The following is a 21,538-nucleotide window of genomic DNA, read 5'->3' on the forward strand; positions in this document are numbered from 1 at the left end:
TCGATAATTAAATCTGATTACTCTAAGTAGAGTCACCTCCGCGTTCCGGTTAGTGGTCGAATCTTCAAGTGGAATGGCTACCGATTTTTCGGGAAGGGTCCACCGCCGAAATGTAAACGTTTAAAACTGTTAATTCTGATCCATATTGCAACTTTAAGAAGAAAAGTCACACAAGGATTCATGCAACTGTCACAACTTACCAGTACGCTTAATTTAAAACAAAGCAAGTCACTTTGAAATCTGATCGTGCCATTCTGAACCACTGGGCCTCCAAACAGATGTGACAGGGTATTGCCGGACTTTTGCCTCATGAGCTGCTAACAAGTTACTTGGTTACTCCCCCCCCCCCCCCCCACCCGCGTTGGTGATCGGTAGAACAAATTAATGGAGGGGATTAGTGAGGGTAATTAACAGATATAGACCGTTTTCTTCGAAATAGTATGCAGAGATAGCGAGGGTGAAGTAACGACACACATTACAAAGGTAAGGCTTGTATGATATAAAAAGAGTTTGATATATGACATTTATTGATCATAACTCCTTGACGAATATTGCCTGCATACCCTGTGCAGATGTTTGCTACATAATTTAATGATATGCATGAGGCAGTTTTTAATTTGATCGAACTCAAGATGCCCTGTATTTGTTATAGATCAGAAATTTTACAGCGAAATACACATGCTGTGCTCGATTGATCTGCGTTTGCACAGGTGCAAAGTCACTTTCCTGTGAATATCTCCCTAGCTCCGATAGACCTAGTGGCGCCCGCTCGTGGCACGTCATGTCAAGAATAGCTCAGCTGCGACTGATAACGCCAACAGTAAAATGCGCATGCGATCTGTGCTGTACGTGCCGCGCTCAAGCTGAGTGTACATAGCCTTGGGCAAAGCTTCTCGCGCTTTTTGTTGCCGCTTCCGAGACGCTGATTACAGTTTACACGACAATTGAAGCAAATACGTAACCACGGTCCCGTGACGTAACACAGGTGTTCGCATGATGTGGAAGAATGAACCTTTGACGTCACAAAATAGTGTAAAACAATTTCCCTTAAATCACGTTATTTTCTTATTCTGTCGGCATAAAAACTGAAGATATCGATTATTTTTTGTACACCTCGTTGAATTAAAATTAACAGAAAAAATACTACCTTCATTATTTACCTTTTGTTACGTTAAGGTAGAATGCGCCTCGGGACAGATATTTGGACTCTCAAACTTTTACAATTCTTTTAGGATCTACCACTTGTGGGGCTCGTTTTAAAGCTCTTCGAGTAGAAAATAATTCACCGCCTTAGTTTTTTTTTCAGAAATTAGAAATTTATTTTTCTACATAGGTTAGCAACAGAGGTGACGGCCATGTTGATTTTCAATATCGGTAAATGTTGGTGAATTTGTTTCTTTAGAACCAAACTTTGCACACCTTATTTTTATTCTGATTTGGTGACGGAACGGTTGAAAGTTTCATTGAGGAAAGTTTAAGCACAGGTTTGTCTTTCACTTTAAAGTCGCGAACTGCCTTTACGGTTGGAAATTGGCCTACAAACTGTTCAGGGCACGACTGAGCCGTAGAACCTTACCGAAGTCGACACGTCACTCCGAAATTTGAAACAATGAGAAACATCCGGTCCTTCGCTCCATAGATTGTTGCTCTTTCGCATACATTCGCTTGTTATCTCGTTAGCACCCTGCTTAACTGTACACATAGTACATTGTTTTAGTCATAATGGGATGTCTTTTCAGCCATGGTTGTTGTATTGACCTGTTCTCACTTAGCCTAAACAAAACGGCCGTGATGAGTTCAGTCCATTATTCATGGTGGGCCTGGGAAAACTCCAGTCCGTCTTCTAAGCTCTGGAAGTATTGATATTTAGAGTTTAGATCGGACTGAGCCTCGGAGAGAGAGAGAGAGAGAGAGAGAGAGAGAGAGAGAGAGAGAGAGAGAGAGAGAGAGAGAGAGAGAGAGAGAGAGTGTGGCCATAGCGAAAAAACTACCTGTTGCACACAGGGCTGAGCCCGCAGTGCATGGCCTATGCGGGCTACAAGTATTGCAGCTAGCAAAACTGTTGAAGGTCACAGAATCAGCGGACCATTTTGTATGTCAGGGTTACCGTTCAGTCAATTTATTAGCCTCCCAGGAAGTCCCGGCCAGTTGAAGGTAGAATGCGCCATGGAGACAGATATTCGGACCTTCAAACTTTTACAATATTTTTTTGCCTACCACGGGGGGGGGGGGGGGGGGGGGCTAATTTCCAAGCTTATGGAGTCTTAAAGTTTTCATTGGCTTAGTTTTGTGGCCATTATGAACTTCAAATAAAGGTAATATGTTTTCTCTAGTATTAAAATTTGCATGGTGACCCCCGATTTTTATTCTTAATTTTGAAAGAGAATTGTGGAAAGTTTGCTAGAGGAAAGTTTGAGCTTAAGTTTAAGTCTTTCATTTCCAGAGCGCGAACTACCTTAAATTCAAAAATACAGCAAAACCGTGGTAGAATTTCCGAAGATTAAAAAAACAGCCTTTTGAGTAAACGTTAATTGCGGGAATAAACTCGGATAGCACTTAGGGCAACAAACTGCCGGGTAAATTGTAAATTTGTAATACGTCAATCTAAAGCGTTTGGCAATTCATATCACCAACTTCGGATTGAATTTCGGACACATACTGATGCCTCTGAACAGGTTATGCATACAAGCCGGGCATAAAATTGTATTTTTGGTACGAATCATTCATTGTCCGTGGGCGATAAAAGGTATTATACACTACATAAAAAATCTGTTGCAGTTGTTTGCCTACAGAAAACGACTGTATAGGCCGAGGCTATAGGATAATAGAGGTGTCTTGGTTGCCATCTTTCTCATGCGCTGTAGTATTTCCTACGCGTTCATGCCTGGTGTCACCGGTGCTTGCAGCGTTGCTTGGATATAGTCCATCGAAGGCCGCAGTGTGAGGCCGAAGGCCGAACCTGGATAGTAGGTTCGGCTGAAGGAGTCACATTGAGTTGAACACATTTTTCTCGCCATATTACTATTTGTCTCGTTTTACGAGATATTAAATATTCATCAAATTCATTAGCAATCTTTTCTCACTTACGCAGTCTGTCACATGCGGTCACATGTCACATAACATAAGTTGTCATGATAGTACTTGTCGCTCGACCGATTGCTAATTAATTTGGCGCGGTTTCCATATAGGGAAATAGTGCGTCATTCATAAAAACTCGGCGCTCTGTTTCAAGGTACCCCGTCCATAGTTAATTAGCTGCCGTCATGTGCGTGGCCACGACGTGCATTCGGTAGTAATTTTGGTATAGCTGATAAGAAGACGTGACAAAACATAATATCTATGTGTTCGTCCTCTAAAAATATTTGAAAAAAACACTTTATAGCCAAACAGTCCGATGATCGCAAAGTTTGTCTGGCCGAGAACAAGGAATCTTATAAGCCGGACGGAAAAAATCGAAAAGTCAAAGGTCAAATTCGCCATCAACGAGCGTTTTGAGATGTAGAATAATTCGATTCGGGGGATACTTTGTCAGTTAAACGGAGAGAGCGAGTTAATCCGTAAAGTGAAGGACATATATCTACAGGTCGCCAGTTATAGTTGCAACTAGTGATATTTTAAATATCAACAATGTGGAAACAATATGAGAATCCGACTTTCTTATATTTTTTGTAAAAGGAAAGCCCTATATATTATCATATTCGACAACCAGACGTATACCAAACGCAGCATTGTGAAAAGTCACCATATTTTGTTCATCGGAGCACACATCGTCAGAAATGTGTTGCTATCTCTCGCGGTTGCTATGCAGCAAAATTATATAAAAAATCGTAATATTTCACTTATGCATAATTTATATTGTTCCTTAACCCTTTCAGGCCTGACTTTCTGGTAACTTACCAGAACTACCCCTATATATAGGGTTTTAGGCCTGAAAGGGTTAAATTAGGAATATGTATAATTATATATATATATATATATATATATATATATATATATATATATATATATATATATATATATATATATATATATATTACTTTAATAATACATACATACATACATAAACAATACATACTCAACTATATATATCAGATATTGGCAGGCAAAGGAAAGAAAACGACTATTTCCAAAATTTACACTGTAAAAATGACGATAAATGGCAGCCAAACTTTGTGAATAAAGTCTTAGAAATTCAGTACTTTCTTATTCATCAAGTATGTAATAAACTATGTACTTTGATCTCATCGTATTAACTAAGCGCTGCCAAGCGTTGTATCGCCAACCGTCATTGATAAGATAGATTAAAATTTTCACTTATTTCATCAAATTATTGTATTACATATGCTTTGGATTGCGTATTCTTATATTTTTGAGAGATCTTTAGAGAGCATACTCCACTTAACCTCTAAAACAGTAAATTTTAAAATTTGCATACGGCGGCAAATGTTTGTTATTTGTCCTAGGCATCGACTCTCTCTCTCTCATACACACATACATACACACACACATACATACATACATACATATATACATACATATATACATACATACGTACGTACGTACGTACGTACGTACGTACATACATACATACATACATACATACATACATACATACATACATACATACATACATAAACAACTATACGCCTATAAGCTTATGTCTAACATGAACCGTTTAAGTTTGTATTTGTACTTCTGTTTTGCCAGTAAGCAATACTCGGACGTGTAGCATACGTATGTCTGGAATTTTCATTTTATTAAACAACCGAACGTCAATTGCCACACACAATTCGCGTGAACCACGCAGTTTGGGGATCTTGAAACAGTCTTTGTGTAACATCATCTCCATGCATGCCAGGTTACTCTCACTGCACACAATTTGCATATGTATATGTCCCCTCTTGCATGTTGTATTACGCACTCTGATCGGCGAGGCGGTCTCCGACACATAGATAGAGAGGAAAAATCTCTACTAGAGTCCGGATATATCTAAACTGGGCAGCCAAGATGCTGCTGAGAATAGGAACGTCGCTGACAGTCTTCTGTGTGCTGTTTTCCAGCGTATTTCGACAAGGGAAATCGGAAGGTAACGCGTTAATTTTTGTTGGGCATGTTGTATGTATACAATACATCGTGTGTGTGTATGTAACAGCTCGGTCACAGTGCAATGGAATATTTCGAACGACGGCCATGTTCGTGTTGTCTGTGGTGGGCTGTGCCCTTTTCATGTTATTGTTTTGTCACCTGTCTAAGATGGCATTTTTAAGTAGCTAGATTTTCGGCTACCGCACGCAGACCAGGAATGTATTTTCAAAACAAGTCTTTGTCACCGAAACGCCGAGGGATAGAGTGTACACAAATATGCTGGCGCGCCGGCACAAATTGACCTCTCAGTGCACGTAACATGTTAATTTTATGAGTTTGCCGGCTGACCGGGATATTGGTCCAAGTATTCAGCCCAAAACCGGACATTGACAAAGATCGCGACACTTTAGGACAGGAAAGTCCCTTATGTATGCCCAGCTATGCGTTTTGCACCGGCGTCAAACATAGAAACATTGACACGTGTTAACTGTCCTTCGGTGTCCTTGAGTCGTGGAGATATGTCACGGCTGTACGCTCACAGTCGACTCGACTGACTTTTCCCTTTTATACTCATGAACTGGCATTCAGACTGTGATCTTCAACAAAAGTAGCCGACAGTTTATGAAATTATAATCAGTCCGTAACAACCAGAGGGGGGTTTCGGGGCATTTCGCGATTGTTTCTTATTTAATCAATGCCAGGTTGTGTTTTGGTCACATGACGTGCCGACATATATCAATGTCTGACAGCGGCGCTTTAGTAGCGATCATGCCTGAACGAACCAGACGATTCATGAGGCCCTGCGTACAGGTACACGCTTCTCGCCGACTATCGACTAGTCATATAAACAAATTTCCACTTGACAACTATTCGTACTAAAGAAATGCCAAGGCTAAGTTGATTATCCAGGAAGTGTTTAATTAAATGTCGTTTCAAACTTTCTGTTAACCGTTATAAGGCACCCGCATGTATTGTATATTTACATTTTCGGCGATTAACTTTAAACTGACCCTATGCGGGAAGGAGGGGGGGGGAGTTGATGTCAACGTCCACGCATCCACGTGTTGAACGGGGACTGGGTCGTATTGAAATACATGTATGTTCCGCTCTGAGCTTATCATGCTTAAGTGAACGCTATACTTCTCAAGAATTTTTAATGTATTTTAATTTTAGTTGACTTTGTAGTCCTTACGAAACAAGCACGCATGGCCATAATTAGTTAGGTGCACAGCGCAAACACCTGTTTGCCATTTAGTATTTACCAACTTATTGAACCGATTGAGAGTGGAAGACACAAATTTAATGTTGAAAGACTCCAGGAGCAAGGGGTGTCTTCTCTATTAGATTCTTAAATTTGGGCCTTACCAGTGGAAAAATACAGCTAAAATGACCTCCAAGCCCACTGCCAAATGGAGTTCTGGAGTGACCGTACCAGTACCAGGCAATGCCCTTCGCAATGGACAAAATGACATAATTCAACCCAGCCCCGATGTGACTGAAGGATCATGTAATGCTGGATCTTGCAGAATTAATCGTTACAAGCTCCCAGGATCGTTTGAGGTCTACTTCAGTCCTGTTAGTGTTTGTAAACAACACGAGGTTGCTAATGCCATTACTGCTTGACCTGGTCAGCTGGCAATTTTTTAAAGTTCCTGTGCATAGTTTATCAAGATTTTGTAGATCAAGCATTTTACTGCCGCCTATCACTGTAGTCAGGCTGCATCATTAAATTCCCATAAATTACCAACCAGTTTGGTGGGTAAAACATATGTTTGAAATTTAACCGTTGTATACTTGCTAAAAGTTACTAAAAAGAATTTTAAAAAAAGGCAAATAAAGGAGAAAGTGGGATAGCACTGGTCCCCAGGATGGTTAAGTCACATGTTCTTGAAGGTAAGGCTGTGAAGATGGTGTCAAGAATGAGTGACCCAGTGTTGTGTAACCCCCACTAGTAGACAGTATTTGAATACATTTTTGTTTCGCATATTGATTTGCTGGCATTTCGTAAGTGACGGTCGAGAGCGTTTGAAATTTATTGCATTCCTGCAAACTTACAGGTCAAACTAAAGTTATTGGTGATACAAGTGTTTGTGTACATGTATCTTGGTTCTTTGCCATAAATTCTCTATGTAGATGAAAGACCATGTGTGATTTTGTCATTTGTCTCCACGATCTGTTTTGTTTTGTTTTGTTTTTTTTTTGTTTTGTCCATGAATTAATTGACAGATTGACACTGCTTCTAAAATAGTGGTACCATTGAAAAGATCTATCGTAGCTTCTGAACATGAATGTCAGCTCACAAAAATTTGACATACCAAGCTTGTTTTGTTTTGTTTTGTTTTGTCCATGAATCAATTGACCGATTGATACTGCTTCTAAAATAGTGGTACCATTGAAAAGAACTATCATAGCTTCTGAACATGAATGTCAGCTCACAAAAATTTGACATACCAAGCTTGTTTTGTTTTGTTTTGTTTTGTCCATGAATCAATTGACCGATTGATACTGCTTCTAAAATAGTGGTACCATTGAAAAGAACTATCATAGCTTCTGAACATGAATGTCAGCTCACAAAAATTTGACATACCAAGCTTGTTTGATTCCTTGCTATTTCTACTTGAGCTGTGGTGATAAGGGGGTTGCGCTTTACAGCAAAGTTATGTTGTAAAGCTGTAAATTCATATGTTTGGTGCACAGTGTGCCTTTGGCAAGAGGAAAGTCTGGCAAAACACCGACTGATATCCACAAAAGATTGGCTTGGCAATGTAAGGCCAAAAAAAATAATAGGTTTGTTTCTAGTCATTGACATGTGGCAAAAATGATGCGGCGACATGATTTTTTTCTTCGAATTTTTAAAAAATTGTTCGCGGAATTTGATACAATTTTTCCATTTTTCCATAGGGGAAAATGAATAACAGAAAAAAAAAGCTGACATACACACTTTGAAGTGATGTGGGCAGTGACCAGAAACAAATCATTTTTTTTGCCTAACTGTAGACATTCTGCCTCTTTCCATAGGGAGCGGCAAATTTTCAACGTCGCCAGTCACTCAATCTACATCTCTGTAATTTCCAAAAAATTATGTTTATTTTTACAGTGTTAATTAAGGAAGTGTAGCAGATAAAAAGTATTTTTATGTGTGAAATTCATCAAATGAACATTGAGATATCAAAGTTTTGATATGTTCCGTAAGTGTTTTAATTTTGAAGGTTTGTATTTTGCATCTTGACCACAGCGTTCAGATCTGTCTCTGGCAGATATGCAAATTTATGCAAAGTTTTGTGTAAGTGTTCTCATATGTGGGTTCTATTGTGTGGTGAAATGAATAGGATCAGATCACAGAGAAGTTGAACAACCTGTTGAGGCGTGGCGACAGACCTGTGGCACAACATGTAGGGAAATTTAAGATGATAGGTTGGATGGAAATGTTGTGGAGTTTATTTGCCTGATTAAGATGCATAAGTGGAAGACACAAACAATATCACGTTTGAACTAACAACAAAAAGACAGTTAAGTGTTTAGCACATGTACAGGTGCACTGTATAAACACTTAAGTGTTTAGCACGTGTACTGTAATGCACTGTACTAGCTGAATGGTGAGTACTTAGGTAATTGTTTCACAATGGGATACCTGGCCCCAGTAAACGTCATCAATGCATGGTGTTACAAAACTTGGCCTCTATTCACATATTAATGGTAGCTGCCCCTCTCAGTGCTGTCATTTTTCCCACCTATTTAAATTTTAGTGCAACATTTTTACCAATTTTTATGAATTTTTCTGTAACTCAGTTTTTTGGTAATTTTGGAGCAAAAGGACATATCGTATCATTGGCTACAATATTTCCTTAACACTTTGGGGAAAAAACTGAAAAAGAAATTGTGTTGATCTGAAAAAAAATTGTCAGTGTCATAATTTATAAAGGCATCATGACTTTGGCACTCAAAGGGTTAATTATGGTATGATGGTGGCTGGCAATGACTACATTGGACCTGTTTCTTCCACAAAAAACTACTCTGTAGTTACAGACAGACATTCATATCTTCTCACTGCTGTTTCTGTTAGTCTTGTTTTGTTGATGTAGAGACAAGCCACATGTCAATGAAATTAAAATTGGTGCATGTACTTTAAATGCATGCACAAGGATAATGAACTTTTTCAATTTCAGTAATTTACAATTTATAATAAGTATCTAAACCGATTTTAAACTTTGAATAAGCACAATCACATGTAAACAATAGGCCATCGTCTCTTTACAACTTGACAACTATGACCTGTATATACTTTGATCTTTTTCCAAAACTAAACAGCCTGTAGCTGTAAGATTTTTTATCTCTATTTTCATTTTGGATGTCAATTGCTTGTTCTTTTTCTACTCCCAAAGCATGATAAAAGACCAACCATTTTGTTTACCAACATAGCACATACCGTTACAAGTGGCATGCACTTTATTGGTTTACATTTGAATTCTAGTCCGGACTGAAACTCGCTTGTCAACAATAACAATGCAGTCTACACATGTACAGGCGGAGTTGACAAGCTGAATACTGTGTATCTCAATAGCTTTGGGGAATAGAATAAGAAACTGCAGTTAACATGAAAAACAAAAATAGTGAAAAAAAAGTCATCCAGGGTTACAGCTGCTAACCTTTTTAATGATTCTTCTACGCGTCAAGTTACTGCCAGTCTGTAATGTAAGACAGCAGAGACTCTAGGCTGAACAACTTTTATCCTTGAATTTGTTCCATCAATATGTGGCTCAAATGCATACAATTGAATTTATGTCGTATTATCATCGGTACATATATTTTGACTGCGTGCGACCTCAAATTTTTGTTTTCATGTGCACATGAATAATTTGATAAAGCATGGATGGGACCTAACAGTGTTTTGTGCGTGTCTGTATAAAATCAGACAAATGATTTGTCCCAAGGATTTGGCTCAGTGCCCCAGGCAGTCACCCATATTATAGTAGGTTATGAAACCAAGCGTAACCCTTACAAAGAAAAGTAAAGGAAATTTGGCAAATCTCCAGAAACTTAGGGATGGACCAATGTATGTAGGAAGGGGGGTTTGTCAGTGTGACGTTATATAATTTGTCGTTGGCTTGATATATTTTCAGAGCGTGGGCAAAGAGCGTTGCGCGCTTTGTTTCAGAATTCCATATCTCTTTCCATTTTCCAGATTCCTGTCATTTTTCGCACACCAATGCATCTGGAATTAATATTTTATCAGTAGTTCTAATTGTGCATATATTTTCCCCCATAATTGACCACCCCTCCCCATCTTTCAGAGAATGCACATTCCAGTGCCTAATAGCCATTGTGTCAACTTATATCACCTTAGTGCTATTGTTTTAACAGGATGTCACGAGTATGTGTCACATTTTCTGACCTTACACAGAACAGTGAAGGCCCAGTTGCTTTAAAAGACACCCAACAGCATAAAAATATTTTCTCCTGTCTATTTTCTGGTCCTTTATTATCATAATTAGCTTTCGACTAAATTTCCGTCCATTAACTCTTATTCCTTTCTGTCAGCCTTCGGAAATACTACTCTATTACTGAGGGCCCACGTCTTAGTGTTGTTGTTGTAGTTTTATACAGAGAAACATTTGGGTTGCACCATAAGATCATCGTAAACTAGGTTAGCCACATTTCAGTAGGGAAAACACCTGATATTGTTAAAACATGATATTGGAAGTGGTTTTATAATTTTGGGGTAGTATGAGCCTTGAAAGTGAAAGACTTAAACTTTTGCTCAAACTTTCCTAAGGAATCTTTCAACCATTCTCTTTCAAAATCGAGAATAAAGATTGGGGCCACCGTGCAAATTTTGGTACTAGAGAAACAAATAACCCAAGATTTACCGATATTTAAAATTCAAAATGGCTGTCATCCCTGTGTTAACTCTATGCAGACAAATAAAATTTTTGAATTTTGAAAAACTAAGCTGGTAAAAAGTTTTTTTACACCAAGAGCTTTAAAATGAACCCCAAGTGGTACATCTGGAAAGAATTGATAAAGTTTGAGAGTGTGAATATCTGTCCCTGAGGCGCATTCTACCTTAAAGAAGAAATCAAAAAATTTAGTATATTGAAGAACAATAATCAATATGTTTTTGTGTCCCTCCACTTACGTGTACTTTGTAAGTTGAAAAATGAAATCTGTTTTTATTTAAAATATGGCCTTTGTGATGAAATATGTAGGCAGTCATAATTGATGAGAAATAAATATTTCACAAGACCAAAAATATCAAATGACTTCTTTGACATAACAGTATCCTGATTAATTACAGAAAGGGTCATTTGTTGGTTTGTTGTGTGTATCCCATTAATTTCTAAGCATGTCAGTCTTTTCTTTCAAACAGACTTAAATTTATTGCAGAGATCTGGTACCTCTTACTTAAATTACATTACCATCTGTCTGCAGAACTACAAAACGATTTTGTTCGAGTAATCGATGCCATAAGTGTTGTAAGTGTTCGTAAGTGAGTGCCTTTTTTTCTGAAGCCTGGATGAAAATAATAAAACAAGTGTTTGTCACATTACTGCAGTGTTTGCACTGGTGCTCGCAACACTCACAAAATGCTAGTAAAACTGTCATTTGGCAAAATTTTAGCCATGCTTGCAAATTGAATTTTTCGCCCTGAAAAAGGTTTGGGTACATTGTTAGATCAATCACTCAACTGCGATCACCTTTGCACCACTACTTCCGGGTTCCGGAAGCAACCAGACACAAGAATGGCAGTAGAATCATATGGGAACCTATATACATTGAAGCAGTTGTGTTTAGAAATGTTCCAGTGACATCCAAACTTGTTTATGTTGAATAAAAGTGTCACTCTGGTTGTGCATCTAATGATCTTTGTGTTTTGAGTAATATATTTGCGTGGCTAATCAATTGTTGCTGTGGCTAATGGGTTTTGGCATGAATTTATATAGCCACATTGTTTAGCAAATTAGCAAACCGTTGCTAATTTGAAAAAAATCCTGGCACTAACACTGAATTTTGTGCTTTAATAATCTGTCATTGTTAGTTGCTACAAGTGACCCGGAGGGGCACATGGTCAAACCTTTCAACCTCCACCCCTTTCCTTGGATATAGAGGTCCAACTGTGCCAGAGGAAATAATGCAATTGGAGTAAACCATAGTTTTGAAAGGGCTAGACAGCCTGGTTCTGTTCTGTGAAGTGATGTATAAGTTACAGAGATGTTGAGTTGAATACTGGTGGTGAAGAGATTCTGAAAATGGCCTTGATGTTACATGTAGTATGCCTTACCTAAGAATACACGATTTGACTGATAGAACTTAATTGATGGCCACCTGGGAATTTGATGTGTGGCCTTCCTTAAATCATGTCTGCAGCAAACGCAAGGACGGAAAAGCTTGGCAGATTGTATGGAGCTTTTTTCATGAACATGTGGTGCTTGTCTGCTCATGTCAGAACAGGACATTTTTACTTTTTGTCTTCTGGGGGAAGTAAAAGTGGGGCAAAAGTTTTCTTTTTGTTTTACCATCACTAAATAAAAAGAAGGAAAACTTTGACCGTCACAAAGTCTGCAAAGGAGCTGATTTTGGAGATTCAGACTAATGACTTATTTATCAAGATGTAGTTTTCCAGGAGACAAATTTGATGGTTGTGTAATTCCTGTTCATGGCTCATTATGCATTCGTGAGAAGTTCGTGTATATAGAAATGAGAACAGATTGAGATTGGGTGTTTTTGCTAAAGTTTAGAAAAATGAGTTCATGCTTTTGAACCTTAGTATCACTTCTAATGTCCTCTGTGCTGGGGGGAACTTTGGTAACATAAATTGGGAACTCCGGGTAAGGTTTATCTGTCCTTAACAAAAACCCTGTAGATTTATAGGGGTATACTATCAGGGCAGACAACCTTCTAAGCCAAGGTCATGATATGGCGGATATACTTATCAAAACTCCACATCCTGTGTGTTCAGATTGTTACCACGGTGATTCTTCAATGCTGAGTCCTATGGTTTTTATAGCCGGACAGTTATTCCAAATCAGTATCTTATCTTTGAGAAGGACTGTGTATTTAAGCTGAAAGACTTGTTTGATTGACTGATAAGTGAGGTCAGGTGTGTTTTTATGTTATATAGATACTGCGTTTGCCTTCAGTATCTACTCTATATTTCGAAGATTTCAAAAAATGGGATCGATTGATCTTTTCCAAATGTACATTTTCCTTCCCAAGAAGTAAGACCTTGTTTTGCCCCAATACAATCGGTAAAGTTTATGAGTAAGTCTACACTTGAAACAATTATTTTTCTGTTCTTACTAAAAACTACAGTTATTAGCATAATGTCTCATCATCTTTGAAGATGGTGTTAAATAATGAGATCAAATAAATTTTGTTATGTTGCATTTGAAAATTAATCAGACCTAGCCAACCATTGAAATTAGAAATATGAATAAAATCTTGTTTAGCATGGTTAGAATTCATAATATTTACATTACACATAGGTTGTGGACCTGTTCAAACATTGATAATGTAATAAAAATTTCACAGAGCTTAACAACCATCATTCAGTGAAAACACAATTCTATAATCTGATTTATGTAGAATATTAACCCTTTGAGCACTGTAATTCCCCTCCCCCCAAATATCAGACCAACATTTTATCAATTTTTATGAATTTTTCTGTAATTTTTTCCATGATTTTGGACCAAATGGACATGAATTTTTATGGGCTGCACTTTTTGACCAAAATTAAAAATCTGAAAAAAATTGTCTAGATCTGAAAGAAAATGTTGGTGTTGTATACTAAAATGCAACAAAACTTGACTTAGGCACTCCAAAGGGTTAATTTTTTGGGGGATGATTTGTATTGTGTGTGCAAAGGTCTTAACCAGCCTGTCATATTTCTCAGAGGAAATAAATGCTTGGAAATGTAAATATTTGTTTAAAATAGTCATGCTTCAGACTCAGTGAACAAGTGTGCTGAATTTATTAGGCTCTGTGCTATGTATGTTTATGTCAAATCTTCAGTTCCTCAAGCAAATGGTTACTTAACACTTGTAGTTGCCTAGTTCCATCTGGATTGCTTCCACCATAATGATATAAGAAATTGTAATTTTGAAATGTTTGACAGAAATATAAGTCTCGGGTGGATAGATGTTCAATGACTGTCCTTCACTCTGTCCATGGTGTGAATTATTTATTCTAATTTCCAGCACTTTATTCCCCCTGCAGTGAATAATTAAGATTGGCATTCATTTTTCAGTGTTATATATCTCATTGTAATGTGATCTGCCAGTCACCGGGGGGAACTGTTGAAAAATTCATAGATGGTTTTATGCCAGCATCAAGATTTTGAGTAATGAATGATATATTTTGTTCTCAACAATTGCCATTTGTCTTGTAAATCTATGGAAATTTTTTTAAGGTGTCGTTTGGTTGGTTTAACAATCACAAGGAAAAGCATGACATGCTTTTAAGTCATGTCAGTTCATATCATTTTTTTAAACGATGAATGTCTAAAGTCTGATAAAAACAATCCAACCGTCTGCAGAGAAAAATGTGTCTGTCTCGGTAGATGAATAGCTTCATTAATAAAGTAATTGTTGTAAATTTTGGTGCAACCCCATCTTTTTTCAATTTATATGCCAGACCATTAGAATAGGAAATAGGGGTGGCAAGGTGAAATTATGATGCATCAGAAGCTAGAGCAAATTTACTTCTGAATTTTCTCTGTGCAATTTCTTGTCAGCCTTCTTCAAAGGTCAGGGTTCAAACTACACCTCAAAGAAGTCCTGAGATGCGAAAAGGACCAATTATATATGCATGGTCACTCAGCGTCTATCTCATTATCTCACTTTACATCTTAATATTTCTCTGTGTACATAGGCTGTCGCTTTTCATAGAGAGTTTTGTCGTCACAAAATGAGAATTTCAAAACACAACAAGCTTTCTTATGATTAAGAATGTGAGAATCTAGTAGCATTGACAGAAAAGTATAATAAAGGACACTGTATACTGTGTTTTTCCAAAATTGAATATTGGTAGCAAGGGTGTATGCATTGCACTGAGGTGACATTTTAAACAAGAACATATTTGTGCATGACATTATCTTTAAATAAAACAACATCTGAGGCTGAAAAATTGTAGAAGAGAAATTACAAATACTGTATGTGCCTGTGTATATTTTAATTTGGTTGTTCTAGGGTTTTCTAGTCGCAATCAACTCTGCCTGGGTTCTGTTGCTGTTTTTCCAGGCTTTTTTTCATTGTTTAAGTATTTCTATAGATAATTTGTAAAGTGTGAATCTCAAATTCCGATTCATCAAAAAGGTCCTGCCCATTTTGCACATGTATGTTGTATCTCAGACAGTCTGACGTTCTATTAAGTTCAATTCTCAAAATTCCAGACACGCGATGGAACTCAGACGATTTTTTTACACAACCCAATGGCATGCCAAATCACGTCTGCCTTCCAGTCGATAATTCTCGCTCTTTCTGTCTGCAGCATATGCATTGGCACTCCTTCAGACCTGATAAAATCACCAACTGAGACTATGAGCTGTATGCTGATAGTGTACGTCTTGTGCTTTACAGACAGAATTTTTTGAAGTGATGCTGAGAATTTTCGAAGCAACTTCTGTTCCAAAAAGAACTATATAGTATGATAAACAAAAATCATGTGATTCAGAATTAATCTGACATTGGCACCTTCGCACATTTCCTTGTTGGTGTGATTTTAACAGGTCTTTGCAAGATATCTGTGTGCACTGAAGCTTTACAAACAAATCAGGCCAACATTACACTCCACTTGGCAAAAACCCTAGGGATAGATACCTGTCCAATCACGGTAGCTTTGATAGGCATGTGACTCTTTATTCTGTTTGAATTGTGTTGTATTGTGTGGTTTGAAATATATTACACTGTCTGAAGTATGAAAATATTCAGATTAATGTTGTATCCTGGTTCCTATGTGTAAACTACATGTACCGGTATGTACGTTTATGAGGAGCCCTCTACTTGTTCTTTGCATCAGTGAAATAAATACTGATTTTATAAAAGCTAATCTTTTGGATTGTGCCATCCCCTTGTTGTTCAGCATCTCGACTTGGTCTTTTGGCCTTCATCCATAAAAAAGATGAAGTCGAGATCCAAGATAATCACCTTGAAAATAAATAGTACACATAAGTGTATACAGTCCATAATTGTGATGGGAGTGTAAAACCACAGTATGACTTTAAGTTTTATGTAAACCCTATTTAAAAAAGAGTGTATTATGAACTGTGTCCTGTGTTATGCACATCTGGGTAGTCTGTACTCCAAGATGCTGTAATAAACTGGGCAGTTCTCTGCTTTCCTTTGTTGTTCAACCACTGAAACGTTGTATTTTCCTGTCTGGCATTTATACATTCCAGTTTTATTGAACTCACTTATTCATGGTTTGGCAACTACTTGTAAAGTTGATTTGAAAATGTGATAAATGTTTAATGAGATGGTTTAATGGAGACACTTTTAGCTTTGACCCATGACATGAGTTGAATGGAGGGTAGAGTAACATGCAATGACTCAATTTCTCCCCTTTCCTGGTTAATACTTTGAGCGCTAAAGTCAATTTTTGTCACCTTTACAAAATATACCTCAGTCAAATTTTTTCAGATTTTTGCCAAAATTTTGATAAAGAACTGTAGCCAAGGAAATGTCAGGGCTCAAAATTAGCGGTAGTCCCGCGTCCACAGACTACCAACTTTTCCCTGGGGCTACTAATATCCGTGAAATGGTAGTCCACACGGACTACAAATGCCTGGAACATAAAATTCAGTCAGTTCTAGGCATTCCTTTTGTCCGGACCAACCTAAATGCTATATGCAGTCAAACCCAACTGGACACAGAATGAAAGGGGTTGTCAATCCAATGATATGTCACCTAACTTTTGAGTGTCACTGTTGTCAATTATACCAGTTTACTTTGGTTATTAGAGGTGTGTAAGTATTCACATCAAATGACTAGCAAATTCACATCACTGGCAGAATCTTGAAAAATAGCTTTTTCTTGTCTGTTAATGAAAAACCCTTAAACTAAAATATGCATGGGCTACCAGCCTTTGTCACTTGGCTGCCAACTTCAGAAAATGGTAGCCCAAGTGGACTACCTGGGAAAAAAGTTAATTTCGAGCCCTGAATGTGATTTCCATTTGGTCCAAAATTATCAAAATAATTACAGAAAAATTCATAAAATTTAATAAAATGTTGCACTAAAGTTTTGGTGGGAAAAATTGCAGCACTCAAAGTGTTAAGGTAGAACACGCCTCGGAGACAGAAAATTGGGCTTTCAAATTTATCAATTCTCTTCTGACTCATTTTGGGCTCATTTTAAAGCTCTTGATGAAAGAAAATTTTCACCACCTTAGTTTTTCGAAAAGCGAAAATTTTATATTCCCCATAAAGTAGTTAACACAGGGATGGCGGCCATTTTGAATTTCAAATATCGGGAAATTGTAGGTAATTTGTTGCTCTAGTACCAAAGTTTGCAAGGTGACCCCTGACTTTTATTCTTGCTTTGGTAAGAAAATGGTCAAAAGTCTCACCGAGGACAGTTTGAGCAGATTAAGTCTGTCACTTTTGAGGTGCGTACTACCTTAAAGTAAGTGTGACTGGACTCTAACATTTGAAATCAATGAGATCTGACCCAAAGGACAGGAATCCCAGGGCATTGTATCTCGATCTGAAAGCTGTGATAAAAAGGACAATGAAACTAATGCACCGGGGTGTGTCATTAATTGCAGGGACTTCCTGCCTTCACAGAAAACCAAATGGTTCATCAATTACATGTTGGACAATGCTATCTGTCTAATGAGTGATCACTCCATTGAACATTTGACTGACCCCGTTTGAGTTGTAAACAAAGCAATAGAATCTCATCTTCCAGTGTTACAAAGAAATATGAATTATAATGCGATAGGTCAATCCAACCAAATCAGGGATGATATATGTTTTGTCAGAGCAAGGAGGCCAAGTCTTCCAGGCTGGAGTAGTTACTATTAACCCTTTGAGTGCTGTAGTTTTACAACCAAAATTTTAGTGCAACATTTTACCAATTTTGATGCAATTTGTGTATTTTTAAGTTAATTTTGGACCAAATGGACGTCACTTTTCATAAGCTATGGTCTTTGATCAAACCATTAGAAAAATTTGAAAAAAAGAATTTCTATAAAGGTGACAAAAAGCTACTGAAAGGGTTAAAGTTTTTACAGTTTTTGCTGAGAAGTGAAATTGGCAAAGAGGTACATGTAGTCTGTCTGTCTGGTTTGATGGAAAATTTTGTGTTGAAGGAATGCCGTGTTATGTAGTTTGGCTATCCAGGAAAAATATTATGGCTGTTACGAGGCTCATGGATATAGCCCTTTGTCGTCAATTTGATCAACTGTTTGTGTTCCAGACAGTATTATACCACCAAGGCTGCAGGCAGTTTGTGTCTTGGAATGTGTCCGAGTCTGGCCGACACTTGGCCAGTGATACGCGCCAAAGTCAACCAGAGGAGTAATCACTGGTGACCTGGTGACCTTTGACAGAGCATGTGACCTTAGAGAGGTCAGAACAACTTGATCTTTCATTGAAGACATGTCAGATCAGTGAAGCAGGAAAGTAGGTACTTGAGACAGAAAAAAATTACAAACAGGAAATATGTAGTGAATAGATGTAGTGATGTGTTTATTTTTGCCCTTAAAGTTAAACTGAACTTATTTTACAATTTGTGTTTACCTTAATGGCGTTCAAGATTACACTCTGCAGTGGTGATGAATGTGTAGCGCGTGTGCTGGATTTGTGTTTCAGAGTTTTAGTCCGCCGGTCAGTCACGATTTGTTCTTCATTAATACACTGCTGGGTCAGTTAGTATCACTGCAAAGCTATTTGTGGTTTGTGGTATCCGGCTTTACATATTCAGTGGTAGTGTTGTCAAAAATAGATGGCCACGTGTTGAAGTTACTCCATGAAAATTGATTGCTTCATGTAGGCTGCATCATGAATGCTTTAAAACTGCAATGTACGTTTGATTTGCATTCTTGATTTTTTTTATTCAGTTTTGTCGATAGTTTTTACATTTATTGCAAAACTTTCCATCTTTTGAACTGAAAACAGAACGCTGTTGTGCAGAGCTGCCAACCGCAAACTGTCGGTGACTAGTCGGCATCCTTTCCAGAATGGAAACCCATCGGCATCGTCTGCTATTACAGAATTTGACACTTGGGTACAACGTGAGGCTGTCTGAGCTAAAGCAGCGGAAGTACACCAAATTGTATTTTTGGTTTTGATGCTCTTTGCAAAGGATAGTTGTACAAAGTTCGAAAGTTCAGTGACCAGAACTTGCAATGCAAATGACCTGGGGCATCGTGCATATTTGTATATGGACCAAAAGACGTGAGCTTCTCGTAAAATATGTCCATGAGAATAAGAATTTTTCGTGACACTCTTCGTTTCAGTTCACTGTGCCCCTCAGACAAGGTCAAAATTATGTCAAACGGGAAGTCCTCAATCCGTGATTCTAACAGTGGTTGTTGACATTGACTGTTTATGTGATTTTAGTCCTTGGTTAATTCTCTGTTGAAAGTTTTGCACAGTTAATCTGTTTGCATAGAGATAAAACTGATAAAACCTGCCCCTTTTATCTTCATTGTACTTGTTTCTAAACTTGAGGGAAAAGTTAGGGTCAGGTTATCGGAAAGACATGTTCTACAATTGAGGATTCCGATCCATATCAGCTCAAGTCATCTTTACTGATTGTTCCTACAAGGGCTTAAACCACACTGCGGTGAATATCTTTTCAGGTTTTTATGTTTCAGACATTCCTATTAGGTATCTGTTATCTAACTCCTTTGTACAGAATACAAATGAGCGAAACGGCTCTCGGAGGGATTTTGATTAATGGAGACTGTTATTTGTCATTTCTGAATCTTATTTCTTAGAAGGTATGAAACCAAGCCTTTTAAAAGTCCTTGACACTATACTGTGAGTTTATCTAGTATTTTGGATCTCTGTATCAATTTACTGACCGCAAGAAACAAAGAGACCCCAAGAAACAAAGAGACCCCGGGATGAAACACAGAAGTGATTGTGGATTGGTTCTCCATTGTACATATGCCGCATTTGAGAAAAGTTTCCACAAATTCAAAAAAAATGCTCAAATCATGTCATTGAAAATTACTGAAAGGGATTAAATGTGCTTAAAAAATGTCCCGACGTTGTTTCTATTCCTGAAGCGATTATGGTTCTCAAAATAGCTCTGCCCTTTTACAATAATAAAAGTGGATTCCAAAAATACTTGCATGGCTTTTGATAACCTCAATTGCACTCTGTGATTGCGCTGGAATGCTCAGTATGACCCATGGTAAACACGGAATATATTGTACTCAGCCGCAAGGCGATTGGGGTTGGAATGGAACACGATGCGAAACACGATGCATTTTACGTGCATTGATCTCCTAATAACGTTTATAGAGGCCCATTAACATTTGAGTCGCACTTACAAGCCGTGCTTGTAAATACCAAAGAGAGAAGTGCTTTGGAAAATTTGCACTTAGTCACAAACTCCATTTCAGGTTCAGATCAGAGTAAACAAAAGTCTTCATGTGAAACATATTAATAAATTAATGACATTCATTTGCTATTAATACAGTTTGATGTAAATTGTAGAAAGAAAAAATTTTGGAAGAATTCCTATAATGTCCAACAAATTTCTGACTGTGTGAAAATTCAAGAATCATGCTTTTGCAATAAATCAACTTCTTGGATTAGTACATTTCTGGATGATGCAATACCAGCTTAGTGTACTTTGAAAATCACCAGGTCAGTATTCTCGTGGGAAAGTCCAATTTTCTGTTGACTGGATGAAAACTATGGCTGGTAGTGTACAAATACACGTACACATATATATGTACATGAAAATCAACGGAAAATCCTGCAATAAGAGGTGTCTGCTCAAAATACCTATACATTAAAATAAATTGAAAACGAAATATTTCCTGACGGAATAGAGACTAAATATTTACCTTTTGGAATCATTTAGGAGAGAATTGTAATTTTCTCATGGGGGAATGTTACAAAGTAGTCTTCCATAATGGAAAACATGCGTGGACAGTTTGGTCTTTTCTAGCCATATTGCCCAATATACAAAAAAATACCGGTATTTATTGACATAACTGCTAGTTCACACTTTGAATATTTCAAATATGCATATGATATCTCAAAGCAGGACACAAATAGCAGTATAATGGGCATGGATGAACATGTTTCAGTCATCATAGGAATGTAAAATTGATTTTGAATAAAGAAAAGCACCCCAGTAATATCACAAAAAGAGGGACTCAATTCTTTTAGCAGCTCATATTGAGTCAGGTCTAAAATCTGATCACTGGTATGGTTTCTCAAAACTATCAAATTATTATTGACTTTTAAAGCTGCGCAGGTTTAGGGTTCTGAAAT

General features: G+C 37.5%; 1 protein-coding gene across 1 annotated transcript in view; it reads left to right on the forward strand.

Moving 5' to 3' along the window:
• Positions 1-4,894: 4,894 nt before the first annotated feature.
• The window catches only part of LOC139144442 (low-density lipoprotein receptor-related protein 1-like), a 144,823-nt gene continuing 128,179 nt past the window's right edge, over positions 4,895-21,538 (forward strand). The window contains 1 exon segment of the mRNA XM_070715142.1: positions 4,895-5,086. Within this exon segment, the coding sequence (XP_070571243.1) occupies positions 5,008-5,086 (79 nt within the window). The 5' untranslated portion in view covers positions 4,895-5,007.

The sequence above is a fragment of the Ptychodera flava genome, chromosome 11, assembly GCF_041260155.1.
Source record: "Ptychodera flava strain L36383 chromosome 11, AS_Pfla_20210202, whole genome shotgun sequence".
Taxonomy (NCBI): domain Eukaryota; kingdom Metazoa; phylum Hemichordata; class Enteropneusta; family Ptychoderidae; genus Ptychodera; species Ptychodera flava.